This window comes from Garra rufa, chromosome 24 (assembly GCF_049309525.1).
Source record: "Garra rufa chromosome 24, GarRuf1.0, whole genome shotgun sequence".
Classification (NCBI taxonomy): domain Eukaryota; kingdom Metazoa; phylum Chordata; class Actinopteri; order Cypriniformes; family Cyprinidae; genus Garra; species Garra rufa.
The window spans coordinates 22018781-22042035 of record NC_133384.1 but is presented as its reverse complement, the minus strand read 5'-3'; the positions used below and the strand labels follow the sequence as shown (position 1 = coordinate 22042035).

Genomic DNA, 23255 nt, shown 5'->3' with positions numbered 1-23255 from the left:
GTGAAGCTTTTAAACCTTGACTCATCTTTTATCGTGCATTCTCAAACAAAATAAGCTGCTGTACACCACATTTTGACATATAGTTTTCCTAAAGGAAGTGCTTGGAGGCTCTGCAGAGTCAACGTAAAAGAAAAATAGATGAGTGTTTGGCTTCGTGAGCATGAGCTTGTGTGCATGTTCTTTTATGAATCGCATGACTATGGAGAACAGATGGAATATTGGTCTGCATGAACAGGAAGCTCGCGAGAAACCCAGACAAAAGAGCATCCCCTGAGAAACTTTCTGAATCCTTTGGCAGCGGGAGGTGTTTGAATTGCACTACGCAGTGTGATAGTATGCTCAAATTAGGGAGGATTCTTGCTTAGTTAGTCTAATTCCACTCAGCGTCTGCTTTTTGTCTCTTGATGCATTGCTCTAACATACGGCTCTGTTCCAAATAGTGCACTTAAAGTAGAATGAGAGACTTTTGTTTAACCATATTTGATCCATTCACACTATCTTTCAAACGTTTTCAGGTCAGAAAGATTTCTTAATGTTTATGAAAGTAGTCTCTTATGCTCACCAAGGCTGCATTTATTTAATTACCAGGGTTCAAGCACTGTAAAACATCTAAGCACATATGAAAAAGACATTATTTAGCAAGTCTGTAACCACCTAAATCAATGATTTAAAAATCCAGGTAGTTTGCATTAGAAAAATTATGTTTTTTATCGTTTATTTTGCCAGCTGTGGTCCGATCTCCTTTAAACTTTGCATGCTTGTTTAGAATCACCTGTTGCATATGCTCACCAGCATATGTGAAGTTTTGAGGTTCCATTTAGGCTTTATAGGGTTTTGGGTAAATTTGGACATGCCCCTTTTCTAAACGACCCGCTTATAGCTTTTAACATTTTAACTTTTTTGATAATTATTGACCTAGAGAGTCTAGAGAATTGTACTGCAGTGTTTTTTTTTTTTGTTTTTTTTCAGATTGAGCTAAAAACCTAGGACTAGATTGCAGAAGTAGGCTTTTTATATCTTCTCGATCATTCTTCTATCAGTTCTATCATATGACACAAATATTGTGTGTATGTGTGAAAAAACATTTTTCACAGACCTTTGGGGCTGTGAGTCAACAGGCCCACAGAGTTCCGGCCATGTTGTCCTTTTAGACACTTGTGGCACTTTGGACCAAGACCGTGCACACCGATTTTCATGTTGATAGGACAAATAGTTGCATAGTTATAGCCATTTTTATGTTTTTTTTCCCTCTTATAGTGCCACCAAGTAGCCAAGCTCCACACTTTTTTACTGTGACCTCAGATTAAGCTCTTACATAAATTTTCTGAGTTTGGCGAAGATATCTCAATCTGTTCAGGAGTAATAGCCATTTTACTAAAAGTGGCCCTGCCTCGAACGTTTTGGCGTCCCTTTGCGACGGTGAGTCAAAAGTTCAACTTTTGTTTTATAATTATTGATATTCACTCTCCAGAGAATCTTTCTGTACTGGTTTGGTTCCGATCGGGTGAAAAACCTAGGACTAGTTTGCAAAAGTAGGTTTTTCAAAAAATGCGAAATACCCGAAAATTTCGTCAGGCTCACAATCGAATCTGAGGCATCCATTTGCTACTGATGTTTAGGAGTTATGAGCAATTTCATACCTCATCACTATAATTTCTTTTCAACTGAAGAAAGACATAAACCTCTTGAATGACATGGAGGTGAGTAAATGATCAGGGAATTTTTATTCTGGAAGTGAACTAATTCTTTTAAAACACTGTAAGTAATGATGCACCATTACATTGGAGAAATTCAGCTATTTACAGTCAGTCATGCAGTCAAGAAAAGATGTCTGTGGGATTTTTTGCTCCTACAGTGAGAGACCCTGGTGAAATGAAGCAGTCTAAATCTAGGCCTGTGTTCTGCTGGCATGAGATTTGATCTTGGTCAATGTCACCACTGGCGACAATTATGTCCTTGTAGTGCTCTAGCATTGAGCCTTCCTCTCTTTCTCTTACTTTCTTTCTCTCTCATGCTCCCTCATGAGAAGCGGTCTCTGATTAGATACTCTCTCAGTTCAGCAATCAAGGTTGTTCTTCCCTTTCAGAATGCATGCTTTTTTTCCCAAAGACTTTAGAAAGTGAAAGTCAAGAAGAAAATGAGCCACGAAAGACTGCTAGATGTAGCTCACACTGTCATAAACACACACGGAATAGAGGGTTTGCACTTGCGTCATGGTTTGGTCAGTTCGGATGCGTGGCCATTTTGGAGATACTCAGATGTTAACAACAGCATGGACTGCAGGGCTACTACTGAAAACGTTGTTCTGCTAATTTTTTTCTGTCTAAACCAGGGGAAAACACGTGTTGAAGCTGCTCAATCATATACAGTAGAAAGACTTAGTAAGCAGGAAGGGGCGCAATATTTTGACAAACTAAAGTTGAGAGGTGGTTAAGATACGTACAAGCAGTATTAATTAAGATATTAGCCTAATATTTCACCTGACTGTAAATAATAAGAACAAACATGAATGTTGTCAAGATTCTTGCCCTGGAAATCCGGGTTCAGTTTGGCCAACCACAAATGCCTTTTGTTCCTCAGACGTTTTTTCCACTCTTCTCATTGATTTGTTGTAACTTTTGGCAGTCTGTAGTACTCCAAATGTTTTTCCCGGTCTGTACAATTAGTACAGCCCAAACATGACAATTATTGACCATTTTCAGCAGCAATAATCAGCAAAATATGCAAGTTTCAGTCGGTTCAGTGGCACTGTTTACGTTCAGTGCAGCCAATATGGCCGATTGATGACACATCAGGAAAACACTCTATAACCACAATACACACAATATCCACCTTTTTTAAAACAGGTTCCAAATTCTTTGTGAAAATGTTTTTTAGCATTTTTGTGTATTTGAACCCTTTCCAACAATTGTATGATTTTGACTGTATAAATGACTGTATGATTTTGAGATCCATCTTTTCACACTGAGGACAACTGAGGGTCTCATATGCAACTATTACAGAAGGTTTTAAACGCTCACTGATGCTCCAGAAGGAAAAACCATGAATTAAAAGCTGGGGGATGAAAACTTTTGAACAGAATAGAGATCTGTACATTTTTCTTATTTTGCCTAAATATCATATTTTTTTCATTTAGTACTGCCCTTCAGAGGCTACAAAAGATAGTTACATGTTTCCCAGAAGAAAAAATATGTGAAATTTACCGATCTTTAAAGTCCAAAAGTTTTCACCCCCTGGTTCTCAGTGCACCATGTTTCCTTCTGAAGCATCAGTGAGCGTTTGAATCTTCTGTAATAGTTGCATATGAGTCCCTCAGTTGTTCTCAGTTTGAAAAGTTGGATCTCAGAATCATACAATTATTGTTGGAAAGGGTTCAAATACACAATAAGTGCTGAAAAACCAAGGAATTTGTGGGACCTGAAAGATTTTTCTAAAGAACCGCAGGTAGTTTAACTGTTCAGGACAGCTATCACTTAAACAAAACAAAGCTGTGGATCATTCAGGTAACAACACAGTATTAAGAAACAAGGGGGTGTAAACTTTTGAACGGGGTCATTTTTATAAATTCAACTATTATTTTCTCTTGTGAACTATATGTAAACATCTTTTATGTGAAATGTCTTATTCAGGTCAGTACTAAATAAACAATGATATGAATTTTCTCTCTTGAATCCCTCGTATTTTGGTAAAATAGTTAACATTTTGCAGATTCTGATATACCTTTTATACCTTTTTTTCTGAGAATATACAGCAATTGTCGAGCTCAAGGTGTGAATCTTATTTCTCTTCCAGGTGGGTTATTACTAATAACCTCTGTGACGTAAATGTGAATTTTTATATAAAGCTACTCTGCTTGACATGCCCACCTTAGTTTAGAAATCCTAAGGTTGCCCTTCTAAGGCTTGTGGTGAAAAGGTGAGGTGTTCATCAGAATGAAAAGTTTTTCTCCACCACATGCAATCAGCCACAGCCGGTCCTCCTGGGCCCTGGAATTAAAGGCTAACGGTTGATGTGTGTGTGTGTGTGTGTGTGTGTGTGTGTGTGTGTGTGTGTGTGTGTGTGTGTGTGTGTGTGTGTGTGTGTGTGTGTGTGTGTGTGTGTGTGTGTGTTTGAGAGCAAAAAGCTGGCAAGGTCAACGTCATCAACTATTCAACCGCCACCTCTTCATACTGACTCATAAAAGTGCGTAGTTTCCTTAGGGAGGGAGGCAGCAAGAGAGAGAGAGAGAGAGAGAGAGAGAGAGAGAGAGAGAGAGAATGGGGTATAGAAGGAGAGGAAAAGTGAAGATAAGCAAATGGGAAAAATAGAAGTTTGGTCTGACTCATTTCGTCTGTCCTTTGTAGAGATGATGGACAGTGGGAAGGAGCGGCTGGATAGATGTTGAAGGTTGGCTCCGTTCTAATAGGTTGCATACGTGTTCTGATATTCGTCATCATCGCTGTTTTTAGAGTTTGCCCTCCTTTCTGACATCTGCTAATTTTTTCGTAGCGCTGAGTGACATAAAGTGGCTTTTAGCAGGAAGCTCTTCACATTACAGGCAATGGCAGAGCCCCTGTAAGGCCGTTCATTCAGTACAGCAGGAGGTGAGATTAAGCTAAACTTCTGTGTATGTGCTTGCGAGGCTGTCTAAATCTCAGTCATTATCTCTCTCACCTCTTTTGAATCTGTGATTCACAGTCCATTTTTTATGGACTTATTAATTAATAACAAAATATTGGCACTGAATTCATAACCATAAAGTTGATTTAAACATTTTTTGTTTAAATCACAATTATATATTTTATATTATTCATTTTTGTAATCTCACAAATGTAATTTAAAGTAATTAATTAATTAGTTTTATGTATTTTTTTTCTGAATACCTAGCAGTTAGCCACATTTTTATGCATTGTTTTATTTTATTTTTTATTTTTTGCTGAATACCTAGCAGTCACATTTTTATGCAATATTTTATTATATTGTATTATTGTATTAAATGTATTTTTTATTTTTTATTTTATTATATCATTTTATTTTTTGCTGAATACCTAGCAATTAGTTACATTTTTATTTTATTTTATTTTATTTTATTTTATTATTATTTGTTGCTGAATACCTAGCAGTTAGTGACATTTTTGTTTTATTTTTTGTTTTATTTTATTTTATTTTATTTTTTGCTGAATACCTAGCAGTCACATTTTATGCAATATTTTATTATATTTATTTTCTGCTGATTGTCTAGCAGTTAGCCATATTTTAATGTATTTTTTATTTTATTATATCATTTTATTTTTTTGCTGAATACCTAGCAATTAGTTACATTTTATTTTATTTTATTTTATTTTATTTTGTTTTATTTTATTTTATTTGTTGCTGAATACCTAGCAGTTAGTCATATTTTTGTGCACTATTTTATTGCACAGTATTTTATCAAATTTATTTTCTGCTGATTGTCTAGCAGTTAGCCACATTTTAATGTATTTTTTATTTTACTTTATTATATTATTTTATTTTTTTACTAAATTAACTATTTTATTTTATTTTATTTGTTGCTGAATACCCAGCAGTTAGTCAAATTTTTATGTATGTATTATTTTATTTTAATTTTATGTTTTGGCTGATACCTATCAGTTAGCCGAATTTGTATGTATTTTTTAAATTTTATTTTATTTTACTTTATTACATTAGTTTATTTTTTTTACTAAATACCTGACAGTAGCCAATTTTTTTTTTTTTTTTTTTTTTTTTTGCTGAATACAAAGCAATTAGTCACATTTTTATTTTATTTTATTTTATTTTATTTTATTTATTTATTTATTTATTTATTTATTTTTTGTTGTTGTTGTTGCTGAATACCTAGCAGTTAGTCACATATTTATGTATTTTTTAAATTTAATTTTACTTCATTATATTAGTTTATTTCTTGCTAAATACCTAGCAGTTAGTTACATTTTATGTATGTATTATTTATTTATTTATTTTTTGCTGAATACCTAGCAGCAAATTTTTTATTTTTATTATAAACCTAGTGGTTAGCCACATTTTGTGTATTTTTTCTTATTTTATTTAATTTTATCAAATTTTTTTGCTATATACTATGAGTTAGCCACATTTTTATGTTTTTTTCTTTTTCATTTTACTTATTTATTTATTAATATTTTATTTTTGCTGAATACCTAGCAGTTAGTCACATATTATTCATGACATATTCTTCTACAGATGCCACAACACTTTTTTAAGTATTGAACTACTCGAACTACTCTACCAATGAATTCTGAAGACCAAGGTCAGTCGCAATTATATATAAGCATAAGCATTATAATATATATATACTGATTTTCATTAACTTTTTTTTTTTGCTTTACATCAAAGGTTGTGATTTCATCTCAGAGCTATTGGCTTTTTTTTAAAATCCCTTTAGAGAAAATAAATTGAAAAAATACTTTCAGACCCAAGGCCAGAGAAAAGTGGGTGATCACTGCTGTGCTTTGTTAAACCTCTTGAAATTCTGCATTTAAACACTAGTATTTTTGCTCATGTAGTCACTTTGTCTAAAAGCTTCTGCTAAATAAATAACTATAATGTACATTTTCAAAATGTATAAACTTTCACAGAAGTCAATCAAGTCATCAACCTTTCCCTTGAATGTTTATAAAATATTTCCTCTACTTTGATAATGTTTCCAGCAACAAAGAGATTAATGCGTAGTTATGCATCTGCGGAAATAATGTAAAGTGAATCTAATAAAACAGGAGCATGCTAAAAGCACGCATCTATTTTAACTACTTTGCTGTTTTCTGATTAGAGCATAATTGTTGTGCTTGGCTATATTTGTGTTTTTATATTAGCATGGAAAATGTTCGAAAAATATATTTCTCTTCATACAGCTGCTAGACATTAGAATATTCTAGAGGTTTAGGATGAGATTAGAGATATCCTCTGCGATGCAGCATCTGTCAGGATAAATTAGTGCCTCAGACAGTGAGCTCTCTCAGGTGAGATATTGATGAGCTCAGAATTGGCTAATTAGCAACACGCATGGCTAAATTGGTTATTTCTCATTTGCAGGATGTTTTAGTATTGACTGCTTGAAATTGACCTCCTTCAACCTTAATAAGAGTTTCTTCTTGTTGCAACTTGAAATAAGATGATGATCGATGGTGTAAGTGGCCTGAATTTTTGTTACCACTTGTCATGGTATAGTAAGGGTCCTTGAACCTGATGGAGCAGCAACTACCTTTTATTTGAGGTCCCCATGAAATTGAAAATTGACGTTATTTTTTTTAGTTTTAATATGAAAGTGTTAGCCTTACAGGATTAGTTCACCTCAAGAATGAGTAATTACTTATAATGTTCTCACCCTAAGGTCATCCAAGATGTTCATGTCTTGCTTTTTTTATTTGAAAAGAAAATTAAAGTTTTTGAGGAAAATGTTCCAGGATTTTGCTTCATATAGTGCACTTCAGTGGGGATCAGTAGGTTGAAGGTCCAAATTGCAGTTTCAATGCAGCTTCAAAGGGCTCTACACGGTCCCAGCCAAGAAATAAAGGTCTTATCTAGCAAAAAAATCATTTTCTAAAAAAAAAAAAAAAAAAATGCAGATTTATAGACATTTTAACCACAAATAGTCAAATGGCATTACAAAAAGAGGTAAAACAAGATTATATTCTCTCAAAAGAAAATTTGGTTTTATTTTTTTTTTAGCTTGTTGACATTTTTACAGACTCGAATATTCTGAGCCACTAGAAAATATACAATTCTAATTTCAACATTATTTCTTCTTCAGACATTGTTCTTTAAATAAAATAAGTATCAGCTGTACACAAAGTGACCAACATTTGGTTTTCAACCATTTAAAATGGGCAACATTAAACAATCTGGACATGGAGCCTCATTGAGATTCCCATATATCTGGGACTGAACGATGCAGGGTTTTGAAAGTTAAGATTCTAAAAGAAAAGTTCATGAAGAACTAGAATCTAAAATCATATTGCAATATCTTTAATACTTATTGAGTTATAGACACGCAAACTTTGGGAAAAAAATGTTTATGACACTCAGACTGGTATGTTTAATGCAGTTGTCTTGACAGAAATAAACGAGATACATCTCCAGTTTTAACATTATTTGTTCTTTAGACATTCCTCTTTAACCTCCTGGGGTCGAAAGGGACGCTGGCGACGCCAGTTGCATGGTTTAAAGAGACGAGCAAAAAGAACCTAAAATTCTCTGTCATTTCTGATCGTACATATAAGAGTAATACATCATTTAAATCTGTAAAGGGTCTACTTTTATTTGTGTACACTCAAAATATCAGCAAAACATTATGCTTTTGCAAAACAAAGAAAATAAACAGGGTTCGCATTCAGCAGTCTCAGTCTCCAAACATATCTTTTTGAAATGCGTCTTTTAAATTAACTTCTTCAGGGCCCCAAAACACCCTCGGACCCCAGAGGGTTAAAATAAAAGAAAAAATCATATTTTTTTAAACTGACCCACATTTGGTTTTTGTCCACTGAAGATGTGTACGTTTTAACGATTTACTCCTGGAGCCATATTGAAGCTCCAGTATCTCTGGAACCAGATCTCATAGGGCTTAAAAAATAAAGATGCCAAAAGGAAAGTTTGTTAAGACCCAATATCTAAAAGGGCATTCAAATATAATTGTTCTTGAGTTACAGGCATGCAAACTTTGGAGAAAAACTTGAAAAGTGCTGTTTTCCCCATTTTTGAATGGCCACCATTGGCACATAATGCAGCAAAGATTGCTAAAGTCAACATATTTTACTAATATAACTACCAATCTCTATACAACAATAAGATAATGATGCTGCCATCTTTCAATGGTGATTTAAAGTCAGTAAAAGTGGGATATAAATCTTATTTATTGTCTTGCGTACCACAATGCTACAATGTGAATGAATGGTTACATAACATGCTTTTTCAGTCGTCAGACAATCTTTTTTAAAACGCCATTTTAAAGCAAAAATGCACCAGTGTAAACATAGCCCTTATATCTACACTTTTAAAAATAAAGGTTCTTAAAGGGTGTTTTTACAGTGATGCCATAGAAGAACCATTTTTGGTTCCCAAACGTGATTACGTAATGCGTGAAGTCGTACTTGCTTTACTAGAAAAGACCCTTATTCTTTGGCTGGGATCGTGTAGAGCCCTTTGAAGCTGCATTGAAACTGCAATTTGGACTTTAAACCCATTGGCACCCATTGAAATCCACTATATGGAGAAAAATCCTGTAATGTTTTCCTCAAAAACCTTCATTTCTTTTCGACTGGAGAAAGAAAAACATGAACATCTTGGATTCTGGACCCTCAAGTTCCACCTGTATTAGTTTCTGTCGTCTGTTGAACACAAATGAACATATTTTGAAGACAGTTGGAAACCAAAGAGTTCATGTTAGGCATTGACCTCCTCTTTCTTGACTCTCTTTAATGTAAATATCTTAGTGTGAACTTTTACACTCTAGTATACTGTATGTACATTAAATTACATCATATGAAATGTGTGTTTGACTTACGACTAACACCATGGTGACGTAAGGAAATTTAATGCTGTCTGCAGGTCGTGAGATGTTTGCTTACAAACTGACGAAGCCTTTAGTTGTGTTGATATAGTTAGTCAACTGTAGAATTGTATGAATTTTGTCTTTGGCCTCTGGAGGAAGAGACGCAGTAATTGGCATGTTTGAAAGTCTAATTAGGTGCATTGTTTCTTGTCAAAAACATGAAAATTAGTGGCTTTTCTTACCAGTAATAAAGGACATGGCTGTGTAGTCACAATCACAGCATGAATATGGGTGGTTGATCTCTGCTAGTTAAAGACAGACCTCCCACACAAATATATGCGAATATACAGTTTTAGCTTCACTTTTTATCCTTCAGATCTTTCAACATACTGCAGCCGCCATCGAACTGCATACATTACATGTTGGAAACAAAAGGTCTTGACTGAACAAATGTTTTGATTGTCTCTTCCACTGTCATTTTCAATTCCTAAACAAAAATTAAAATGCTAATGACTTCTTAATCATTTATATTTGACTGTCTGAGGCAAATATGACGTTTCTGTAAGAATGGCTTTCAGAAATCTCTAATAGCTGCAGTGATAACGATAACAGGGACGTGTCTAGGCATGTTTTTAAAGGTTTAATTCACCCAAAAATGAAAATTTCTTATGGGTCTTATGGCTTGGGAACAACATGAAGGTGAGTAATTAATGACAGAATTTTCATTTTTGGGTGCAGTATCCTGTCTGTAACAGTTAGCCTTGTTACTTTAATATCAGCCGACTAAGAAATTCTGTTTGATGTAGCATGTTTGATCTACAGTAGTTGTGAATTACATCTAGTAAATCATATCGCATAAGTCCTCCCTCTGAGTCTTGGCGAAGCTGTGAAGGAGTTTGGTAAAATGCTGTGAGACCGCCATTGTAATGTGAGACCGCAGGCTCTATAGCTTGTCAAATTATGTTTTTTCCTCCGGTGTTCAGCTCTACATTTTTGTGGGTCTCTGAGTCTGTGTGAGATGTTGTCAAAACCTGTCGTAGGCTAGCTCAAGCACAGATTTGACAATGTTCTATGAATTTTTTACCCCCTGAAATAGTAATAATAGAAAAGCATTATTTCTTGCGCAATGCTGCAGTCACTTTCAAACAGGGGCCTCGAAATATACACCATTTAAATGTTGAAGGAACAGTTCACCCAAAAATGAAAATGTACTAAAAATACTCACCCTCAGGCTGCCCAAGAAGAAAATTAGTTTATTTCTTCATCAGAACAGATTTGGAGAAATTTAGCATTACATAATTTGCTCACCAATGGATCCTCTGCAGTGAAAAGGTGCCGTCAAAACAGCTGATAAAATTGGAATAATCCACAACACGATTCCAATCCATCAAATAATGTCATTTGAAGTGAAAAGCTGTGTGTTTTAGAATAGTTTAGAACTGTTTTAGACTGTTTTCACTTGTAAATGCTTATATTTCTTTTGATTCAGACGAAATTTTTCCACTTTTTCATTCATTTTGGATGAAGGACCGATTTTAGCCGAAAGCTAAGGGGTTTGAAGTTAAAATGTCATAATTATCCATTTATCACTTATAAACATTGGCCTTTTCGCTTTGCAAGATGTTAGTTGATGAACTGGAGTCGTATTGTGAATTATTGTGATGTTTTTGAACTTTCATTCTGATGGCACCCATTCACCGCAGAGCATCCATTGGTGAGCAAGTGATCTAATGCTGAATTTCTGCAAATCTATTCCAATTAACAACCTCATCTATATCTTAGAAGGCCTGGGGGTGAGTACATTGTCATTAAACTTTCATTTTTGGGTAAATTATTCCTTTAATAGTTTGCATAATGCACTGCAAAAATGCTTTTCTGTTTGAAATAAGATTTTTTGGCTTACCTCATTGGCAGATAATTTTGCTATATTTTTTACTTGTCTAGAAAATCCTTCTTGATTTAAGAATTTTTTGATATTTCAGCTGGAAACAAGACAAAAAAAAGTAAGAAAAGCATTTTTGCAGTGCATTGCAAAAGAGGTGGCTCTACCTATTTTCGATTTTAACCTCTGTGCTTTTGTGTTTGTCTTGTGCAGGTGTGTTGTGGAACCTATCCTCGTGTGATGCTCTGAAGATGCCTATAATCCAGGACGCTCTAGCCGTCTTGACCAACACCGTGATTATACCCCATTCCACCTGGGACGTGTCCCCACATCAGGAGGATCGCAAGCTTCAAATGCACACGTCACAAGTACTTCGCAATGCCACCGGCTGCCTGAGGTGAGTCTGTGTGTGCTTTTCTTATAGAACGTTCGTTTACAGGAATAGTTTTTACTCTCATTTCATTCCAAACCTGTATGACTTCTGCAGAACATAAAAGAAGCTATTTTACAAAGTGTTTCAACTGTTTTTATCCATATAATGAAAATAAAGAGGTTCAGAGAGTGAAGAAAGTCTTACGGGTTTGGAAAAACATGACTGCAGACTGTATGCGCTGTCTCAGACCCACTTGTGCCAAAACTGCCACACTGAAATGAATGTGTTGTTCTACATAAGACTGACTTAAAGGAGTTCACTTCCAGAAAAAAAAAAATCCCCATAATGTACTCACCCCTATGTGATCCAAGATGTTCATGTCTTTCTGTCTTCAGTCACAAAGAAATTTAGATTTTTGAAGAAAACATTCTAGCATTTTTTCTCCATATAGTGGACTTCAATGGGGATCAATCGGTTAAAGGTCCAAATTCCAGTTTTAGTGCATCTTCAAAGGGCTCTACTTGATCCCAGATGAGGAATAAGGGTCTTATCTAGCAAAACAATCTGCCATTTTCTACAAAAAATAACCACAAATGCTCATCTTGTGTACTCTGGTTCAAAAAGGTAAGGTAGGGTGAAAAACTTTCTCCTCCAACTTCAAAATTGTCCAACATCATTGTTTTACCCTTTTTTTGTAAAGGACACTTGACTTTCTTTGCATGTTCACTTTGTAAACACTGGGTCGGTACTTCTGTCTACGTCATGCGTGACCATTCCAACGTGATTCCGTAATGTGTGAGGTCGGATTGCTGCAAGACAAGCATTTGTGGTTAAAAAGTAAATACAATTTTATTGTTTTAAGAAAATGGCCAATTGTTTTACTACATAAGACCCTTATTTCTCAGCTGGGATTGTGCAGAGCCCTCTGTAACAGCATTGAAACCACAATTTGGACCTTTAACCCTCTGATCCCCATTAAAGTCCACTATACGGAAAAAAATCCTTGACTGTTTTCCTCAAAAATCTTCATTTCTAACATCTTGGATCGCATGGGGGTGAGTAAATTATCAGGAAATTTTTATTCTGGAGGTGAACTTATGCTTTAAACTGAAAGTGAAGCAGTCAGTCAAGTTTACTGACTGTTTGTAGTAAACTGATTTCCACTTTAATAAAAAAAAAGGAGAACTAACACAATTAATGTAACCATTTTTAAAAGAACAAAGGATGTTTTGTTACAGCTTTCGGAGCAAGGGTGCCGTCATCTTGCAATACCACAGCGTGTGACGTTACTGGGTTGGTTTGCTCCATTGGCTAGTGAAGTAATGTGAACATTTCTTTACTTTTTAAATACACGTTTGTTGTGAAATGGAGGAAGACAAACTTAAAAAGACTGTTGAACCCATAATAAATGCAATCACTTATGCATTTGAGCTGATACAGTGAGGGGACCGAGTACTAATACTGTTACGGGTGGAAGAAGTCGTGAACCTGCTGGTCTGGGGTGAAGAGCAGGTCAGAAACAATACTATACTCATCAAAACAGCCATTTTGACATAATATTGTGTGCATTTTCTGAAGAAGACATGAAAGAGAACTCAATTTGGTACTCATGTACAGTCCGAGCTGTGGCTTTTTGTGCATGCGAGTACCGTATTGAAATCTCTTTCGCGTTGTCTTGCGCTTGAATAGGTTAAAACACTTTCCCTCGGTTTCACAGATAAGTCTTAAGCAGTGTTGTGCAAGTTACTTCCAAAACGTAATACATTATATATTACTAGTTACTGTCTTTTAATAGTAATTAGTTACATTACAATATTACTGTCTCTAAATTGTAATGCGTTACACTACTTTTAAGTTACTGTTGAGTTACTTTCATCAAAATATCCACAGATTATAAAATGCCAAAAAAAAGTTTATAGCTGCTCATTATACATTAAATTTAGGATAGCTAGCATAAAATTATAAAAACATATTTAGGTAGGCCTACCGGTATGTCTATTAATGTTACGTTGTAGTTTAGGTTAAACACAGATAAGCACAAAACTCATTAATACTTTCAGAAATAACACCGGTAAATAAAGCGAAGTGTTATAATGTACAATCATTAAACACAATGAATAGCCTATAGGCTATTTTAAATGGTTTTCAGAACAACCAAGAATGAAGAATACAAGTTGCTAAACAAGCCAAAACGAATGAGGGTAAAAGCGAAACTAAAAACAAACGGTGTTGTTCTCGTGCAGCCTACCTCTCTCATTCTGCATCAATCCAATTAAATGTGTCCATATTCGTGATGTATTTGAATGCTAAACTATTATGTAAACCAGGATTTGTACTTAACGCGCTTATAAAACATCCTCCTCACATGAGCAAATATGTGTTTGGCCCGAGCTCAGGCTGACGGCACGGATACTATGCAGTACGCACTATTTCATTTGACCAGTGACTGTATTTTATTCTTATAATTAACAGACTGCAACTTTTGCAACGCTGTGTGTGCGTGAGGCGCCGGGGCAATCGAATAGCGGAATAACTCCGTCATTTTTGGTCATACAGATCATTTATAACTGCAGTGTGTTTACTTTTATTTCTGTCATCTTGGTTTCCTTTCCGTGAACTTTCATAGAGCGCCACTCCACACAAAAGTGAACCAAACTCAGCAGCATATGTCACTCAGTCTTTTCGTTTTGAAAATCAGATATATTTCGCGTATTCATCCATTTTATATGCGGACTATGATTTAATTAAAACAGATTTAGTCATTTTAGCTTATTTTTTGTTGCTTATGCGCTCGTCCGTCATTTTTTCTCTTCTCCGACTCCGCAGCTCTCATCATTAGTTTAGTGTTACTGGCACCAGTCTAGATGTTTCTAGGAGTTACTCGTGCTGTTTCTCCATAACGGGAGTGCGTCCATCTCATAAATGTAGAATCCGTCTCTGCAGTCATCTCAACCATCGAATTCCAGCAACAGGAAGACAAAATATTTTACTTGTGGACTTTTTTAATTCACAAATTAATGTTGAGTTAAAATATGTTGATGTAACTTGCGTTACTGAGATTGTAACGAGTAATATTATTACCCAAATTGTATTAGTAATGCGTTATATTACCGCGTTACAGCAAAAAGTAATAAACTACTGTAACATATTACTTTTGTAATGCGTTACTCCCAACACTGGTCTTAAGCCTAGTACTGGACTAAAATGTAAGTCTGAGCTGTTTCAGCTGTTTCAAAGTCTGTTTTTTGAACTGAAAGAAACACTCTGACTCATCTAAAAATTGATCAGTGCCTTTGTTTTGTCTCAAGATGCACACCAGTAATGTTGTTTTTCTAAGCACATTTATAAAAATTACTTAAATGCCCTAATTGAACTAATTAGTCTAAGCCCTATCTGTGAAACCAGGCCTTTAATGTTTAAACTGACCAGACTTAAAACACGCAAGATGATAAACTTTCTTGAGGGAGCAGCACTAGCCCAATCGTTCAGATAGGTGATTAGTTTTAGCTTTCTGTTAAAAGCAAGTAAGCTAATTGTATTTGCAGGTAAAATATGTTACCACATCTGGTGAACGAGCCAGTGTAAAACAAATATGTCTGAAAGGTCTGACATAAAAATAAGAAGCCACATGAACAATATTATATGAAGCGTTGTTAGTTTACATATAAAAACAGTGTTTGGGATACCACAATCAAAACTTCAGGATGTAGACAGTTTGATGTTGGATATTCATCCAAATTTTTGGTTTAAAAAGTAAAACAATGCTTATATTACGTCACTGGTCAACGGTGCAAACCAGCTGTGCCAAAACATCCTTTTTTCTTTAAAATGGTTACATTAATCATTTTTGCTCGACTTTAATGTTGGATTTACACAGAAATGTGTAATGGCGTGTACACCCTTCAAAAGGCTTTTTTCTGACAGAAATTGATACTTTAATTGAGGAAGAACACAAAATAATCAAAACTGACAGTGAAGACATTTATAACATTCTAAAAAATCTATTTCAAATAAATGCTGTTCTCTTGAATTCTGTTCATCAAAGAATTAAAGTTGAATAAAAAAAGTACATTTCCACAAATATTAAGCAGCACACATAAATAAATGTTACAATATATTCAGATAGAAAAGATTATTTTTAAATAATAAAAAGTTTCAAATTATTACTCTTTATAATGTATTATTATTTTTAAAAAAGCAGCCTTGGTGAGCATAAGACACTTATTTCAAAAACATGAAAAAGCTTACCAACCTACAACTTTTGAACAACAGCATTCATCTAAGTGGTGGCTCTTGTCCTCAAAGGAATTAATCTGAATGAAAAAGACTTCATTCACATATACCTGAGAAAGCCCAGATTGCATTTAAAAAATATTCACATATGGTATCTGTTTGGAACGCAGACACATTCACAACTCCATCGACTGTAAATGGGCCGAAAAAGGCAGATCTCTAGATCTCTCATTAAGAACAGATTGTGGGTTGCACAGTGCTGTTGTTTCTATGACAGCTGGCCACGTGATGTAGAGAAGAGAGTTTCATATCTGGACCGCTGAGAACGATGCTTCCTTTGATGAGCTGACAAAAAAACAAGAGCTTTTTATTTTTTACACCTCCTTCCTGTTCCATACGGAATGAGGAACAAGCCTGACAAGCCGTTTCCCCCAGCCACGTCTGTTCAGTTCATTCGTAACTCTAGATCGCCCGCGGGTAAAGCTGAATCATAACCTGTGCGGCTTTGTCACGTTGAGTAAAGATTTGCCGTATCGCTCCTGTCTCTTCTGCTTGAAGGAAGAGGCCACAAAGCATCTGATTCATGATTTATACAATAATGCATAATGATGTTTATGTGGCGTGCAAATCTAGCTTATTATGATTTATACATAGCTTCTTGTTGTGAAGAGTTGGTTGAAAAATAACCGAGAAAGTGTTGATTCTCTTGGGTTGAGTATCAGTCTCACGTAAGGCTTTATTCTTGTATCCATAGCAACAGCGCAGTATTAAACTACATTAAAGTCAGTGCTGCAGGAACACGCTGCTTTTGTTTGCTTTCCCAGTTTCCTTTTAAGATTTCCTAAACAAATGAAACTTTTTTTTAAGCCATACTTGGAGAACTTTTGCAGTTTCACTAAACTTAGTTTGTTATCAGTTGTATTTTGACTTTCTGTACAAGATTTTACGTGAACAGATGTGCATGTACTCTATGCAAATACAGACTGATACGTCTATGATTTCGTTTTCCTCTAAATAACAACTCTGCTTGTGGCTCCAGCAGTGATTTACTCCTCAGAGTGAATGGCAGTGTCTTGTGTTTCAACAAATCATCTTCTGTAGGAGCGCTGTAAAGAGGCAATTACCATCCTCCGCATATTAGTCTGTCAAATACGCACACGCTTCAGAAAGTAAAATGTGTATCTTATGCAGACCATGTGATTGTGGACCATACATTTCCTCTGCTGCATTTTCATTCATACGCACAGCTAGTAGCTTATTATAGTTTAATAAATGCATGTGCTGTGATTATTTAATGTCATGTATGAGTTTAGAAATCTAATATGGATTTTCCACAGTTCTTTCAATAATATTTCCACAATCTTTCCAGTTCTTTTTATAGAATCATAAACATGCAGCAAGACAAGTGTAGTGTGATTCACAAGTAAATGATTCTAATTAACATGTTCTTTTAGCAAAACCAGTGTAATTCTCGAGGAAATGGACAAATGGCTCTTAGTCCTCTGCAAGTTGGATTTTTGAGCAAGTTACATTTTAATGGACTGGTTCTGTATAGTGAATGAGAAACATATAGCAAGACCAATGTGATGTGATTCACAAGCAAATGATTCTCATAAGTCCATTTTACACTCTTAAAAATAAAGGTGCTTCACGATGCCATAGAAGAACCTTTTTTGTCTAAATGGTTCCATAAAGAAACATAAAGCAAGACCGCTATAGTGTGATTCGCAAGCATGGATATTTTCAGTGAGTAAAAAACATACACAAGCAAATGACTCTTATGAACGGGTTCATTTTAGTGAATCAAGAACATACAGTGAGACCAGTGCAGTTTGATTCAAGAACAAATGGCTCTTATGATCAATGCAAACTATGTATTCGCAATCTCAAACAAGTGGACAAATGGCTCCTGAGAGTTGGTTCTTTTTAGTGAATCGAAAACATACAGTAAGACCAGTGTAATGTGATGTATGGGCAAATGGCTCTTATGAACAGTTCTTTTCAATTAATAATAAATAAACAGCAGTACCCGTTCAGTATGATTTACAAGCAAATGACTCTTAAGAACAGCTTCTTTTAGTGAATCATGAATGCTTAGCAAGACCAGTATAGTGTAACTCTCAAGGAAATGGACAAATGGCTTTTAAAAGTCTGTAACGGGACCTAAAAAGTGTGATTTACGAGCAAATGATTTGTATGAACAGATTCTGTTTAGTGAATAAGTAATAAGAATAAGTAACAGTGCAGTGTGATTCACAAGCAAATGACTCTTACAAACAGATTCTTTTTAGTGAGTGGAAAACATACAGCAAGACCAGTGTAATTGATTCACAAGCATTACTATGCATTTCTGATTTCGTTAATCAGAAATGCATAGTAAGGCCAGTACAGTGTAATTCTCAAGGAAATAGATAAATGGCTCTTAAAAGTCCACGGCGAGACCAGAAAATTGTGATATACTAACAAAAGAATTGAAGGTTCTGTTTAGTGATTGAGAAACATACTGTATAGCAAGTCCATTGTGTTGTGATTTACAATCAAATGATTCTTATAAGCTGGTTCTTTTTAGTGAGTGAAAAACATACAGCAAGTCTATTTCTTTTAGTGAATCAAAAACACATAGCAATCAAGTGAATCAAGACCAGTATACAGTAGTGTAATTCACAAGCAAATGTTTCTTAGTTTGTTGAACAGCTCCTTCAGAAATATGAGTTACCATCTTGAATCAGTCATGCATAGTTCTAAACAATTTCAAAATGTTTTATTTAGCGTGTAAGCAAAAAGGAACATTAAAACAAAAAAAAATGCTGAATGCTTTGCTTCAAATACTTCAGGTACCCAGAAAATAATTCATGATAATTTGACTGAGGCATTTACGTTACATTCTCACTGTCTCAACTGGGTATCACTTTGGAGACAGTCGAGCTGTCAATTTCTCCCAGTTTCTGACAATTAAATACTTCAATTCAGATGGATGATGTTCGTCAGGGTGGGATTTTTTCTCTTCCTTGGAGGCGGGAACACTTGAGCAAGCCATTGAAAATCAGTGAAGCAGTGTTTCTGGAATTGAGCCTCGTCCCGATGGGAGTTTGACACACTGCTGCTGTAAATCACTTCCACAAGCAGAAATCAAATTTCTGAAACCTGCGGGTCTCCGTGGGCACAAAAATCTATCTAATAGAAAGAGATTTTCTCAGCCACAAAGCACAATCCCTCATGACATCCCAAAAAGGCATCACAACATAGGATTTTCCTTCTCGCCTTCTCTGTCAGACTTCAGTGAATGGATGAATCAGCCATTTACACAGTTAAAGAGCTCCGTGCTCTGTTCGGCAGCTCACCAGCTGTCAGTAGGATCTTAATCGAACCTGAACGGCTGCCCGCTCTTACGAATCTTTTCCTTTCATAATTGTGTCAGAGCTTCCCTCAAACCCTCAAATGTTGATTAAGGCGAAATGCACTTTTCCTATAGTGAGATCAAAGAGTAGATGGGAGAACTTGAGTTTAGGTAGACCAATGTTACATTTTTCTCCCTAGAAACTGAATTTTCTCCCTTTGACTGAATGTTTCTTTGTGGAACCAAAAATGGTTCTTCTACGGCATCACTGTGAAGAACCATTAAAGCACCTATATTTTTAAGAGTGTATGTACTTCAAAAAAAGTACAGTGTAGTTATTGTGTTTATATTGTATTGCAAAATACTTTTGCTGCTATTGAGGTGGGATATGGTTAAGGTTAGAGACAGGTTTGGGTGTAAGAGATGGGTCAACAGTGTAATTTTAAATGCAATTACAGAAATTAATTACAGATGTAATTACACTACCAGCCAAAAGTTTTTGAACATTAAGATTTAAATGTTTTTTTTTAAAAGGTCTCTTCTGCTCACCAAGCCTGCATTTGAATCAAAGTACAGCAAAACAGTACAAAATGTTTGGTTTTGTTTTGTTTTTAAGCAGCAAATCAAAATATTATAATTATTTCTGAAGGATCATGTGACTAGAGTAATGATGCTAAAAATTCAGCTTTTAGATCACAGCCTAAATTACATTTAAAAAAATATTCAGTTATTTTAAATAATAAAAATATTTCTAATATGTTACTGTTTAATGTTTTTTTTTTTTTTTTGATTAAATAAATGCAGGCTTGATGAGCAGAAGAGACTTCTTTAAAAAAAAAACGTTAAACATTTTACTGTTCAAAAACTTTTGACTGTTAGTGTACATGTTTTATTTATTTCTATGATTTAGACCTAGTTTTTGACTTTTGATGAAAATATCGTCATCATTTTGTTGTTGTTTTGTCACGCCATATTCATTTTAATCAATTTTACTTTGACTAAAATGGCATCTGATTTTTAGTCAACAAAATACATTTTAGTTGATGCAAAATAATACCAAATATCTTTGTGAAAACCATATTTTCTTCAATATGTTTTCTAAGACACTGAAAGGGATAGTTCACCACATAATTTATGTAAATTTTGTCATTAATTACTCACCCATATGTCGTTCCAAACCCATAGGACCTTTTTTCATCTTTAGAACACAAATTAAGATATTTTTGATGAAATCCAAGAGCATTCTTGTAGCTTTATAACATTACAGTTGAACCACTGATGTCACATGGACTATTTTAACGATATGTACCTTTATGTGCCTTGAATGTGTCAGTTACATTGCTGTCTATGCAGGGTCAGAAAGCTCTTGGATTTCATCCAAAATATCTTAATTTGTGTTTTAAAGATGAACGGAGGTCTTACAAGTTTGGAACAACATGAGAGGGAGTAATTAACGACAGAATTTTCATTTTTGGGTGAACTATCCCTTTAACAGACATTGCTGAAGTATAAACACTCTTTGATAGGCTTCATAAGACACTGAAGCAGCTCTTTTCTCACAGCAGGTGATTGTGTTCAGTATTTGAGCAGCTGTGGAGGTTCGTGTTGCACTGCAGTAAGGGGAAATTGTGCTGTTGGTGCTCCAGATGTTCAGGTGCTTCTAGCTCTCCCTGCCATTTGGCTTCTGTAACCGTGATAACCACCCCAGCCCTAGTGTCAGCCAACTAGAGACCTGGCATGTCTTCATTTTGGCTGCTGTCACGAAAACTCACAATTCACCTAAACAGACAACCTGTCAAAATCCGCTTCCTGCAGCGTTCAAATACTAAGTAAGTCTGATGATGACATTTCCTCTATATTCCCAGTGGTCACCAGCTGAATAAGTGGTTTGTGTTTATTTTTACACAAGCATATTGTAGCTGTTGAATAGTTCATTTAAGCAAGGCCATTAAAACGCTAAGGCACAGACTTTTCTCCTTGTAAGGAATTTTTAAGGTGTGCTTGATTGAAAACAGCACTAATTGTGTTCAATAAGTAATTTGCTAACAAAGTGTGCTAATTAATTAGATGGAGTGTGTGAATGACAGAAATTAAAGTAAATGAATAAGCAATAAAATCTAAAGGGCTCATTAATTGTGGAAAATTAGCCGGAGCACGCCTGACGATTCACGGTGAGTCATGTGACCTCAAGTAAGACTTAGGCTCAATCCCAATTCTACCCCTTACCCCTACACTTAGCCCTACCCCTCCGTTTGGCACGTTCATGTGAAGGGGTAGGGGTGTCTCATTTCTCTTTTGGTTGGAGGGGTAGGGGTAAGGGGAAGGGCCAGATAGCCCTCCAAACGAAGATTTTTCGGGACCTCACTTCAAACGAAGGGCTAAGAGAAATTTCCAACATGGCTGCTCACTCGAGCAAGCAGACCCATAAATGCAAGTAATTTTTGCCTTTAATAAGGATTTTTATGACAATGTTTCATTATATGTACAGTCGTGGCCAAAATTTTTGAGAATGACACAAATATTAGTTTTCACAAAATTTGCTGCTCAACTGCTTTTAGATCTTTGTTTCAGTTGTTTCTGTGATGAACTGAAATATAATTACAAGCACTTCATACGTTTCAAAGGCTTTTATCGACAATTACATGACATTTATGCAAAGAGTCAGTATTTGCAGTGTTGGCCCTTCTTTTTCAGGACCTCTGCAGTTCGACTGGGCATGCTCTCAATCAACTTCTGGGCCTAATCCTGACTGACAGCAACCCATTCTTTCATAATCACTTCTTGGAGTTTGTCAGAATTAGTGGGTTTTTGTTTGTCCACCCGCCTCTTGAGGATTGACCACAAATTTTAAGATCTGGGGAGTTTCCAGGCCATGGACCCAAAATGTCAACGTTTTGGTCCCCGAGCCACTTAGTTATCACTTCTGCCTTATGGCACGGTGCTCCATCGTGCTGGAAAATGCATTGTTCTTCACCAAACTGTTGTTGGATTGTTGGAAGAAGTTGCTGTTGGAGGGTGTTTTGGTACCATTCTTTATTCATGGCTGTGTTTTTGGGCAAAATTGTGAGTGAGCCCACTCCCTTGGATGAGAAGTAACCCCCACACATGAATGGTCTCAGGATGCTTTACTGTTGGCATGACACAGGACTGATGGTAGCGCTCACCTTTTCTTCTCCGGCCAAGCCTTTTTCCAGATGCCCCAAACAATCGGAAAGAGGCTTCATCGGAGAATATGACTTTGCCCCAGTCCTCAGCAGTCCATTCGCCATACTTTTTGCAGAATATCAATCTGTCCCTGATGTTTTTTTTTTGGAGAGAAGTGGCTTCTTTGCTGCCCTTCTTGACACCAGGCCATCTTCCAAAAGTCTTGGCCTCACTGTGCGTGCAGATGCGCTCACACCTGCCTGCTGCCATTCCTGAGCAAGCTCTGCACTGGTGGCACTCCGATCCCGCAGCTGAATCCTCTTTAGGAGACGATCCTGGCACTTGCTGGACTTTCTTGGACGCCCTGAAGCCTTCTTAACAATGCAGTGGAAAGTTTTTTTCGGGATTAAGTTAATTTTCATGGCAAAGAAGGACTATGCAATTCATCTGATCACTCTTCATAACATTCTGGAGTATATGCAAATTGCTATTATAAAAACTTAAGCAGCAACTTTTCCAATTTCCAATATTTATGTAATTCTCAGAACTTTTGGCTACGACTGTATATTACCTTCAATCTTGTGTTTGTGTTTATGGTGTTGTTTTGTAAATATACGTTTGCAAAAAAAATCGCTAAAGTTTGCTAGCAGATAGCACTGATTGCACAATATTACAAAATATATTTTTATGTCATATACACTTGACTGCATGTGAGAAGAAAGACCAGTGGCACGGCAATTTGCAACGGTGGTGTAGTGGAAGGTGTACGTAGGTATACGGTGTA

General features: G+C 35.7%; 1 protein-coding gene across 1 annotated transcript in view; it reads left to right on the top strand.

The window, feature by feature from the left end:
* The window catches only part of ctnnd2a (catenin (cadherin-associated protein), delta 2a), a 452260-nt gene that overhangs the window by 358582 nt on the left and 70423 nt on the right, over positions 1–23255 (top strand). Inside the window, exon 12 of the mRNA XM_073830570.1 lies at positions 11598–11781. Within this exon, the coding sequence (XP_073686671.1) occupies positions 11598–11781 (184 nt within the window). The remainder of the gene's footprint in view (positions 1–11597; positions 11782–23255) is intronic.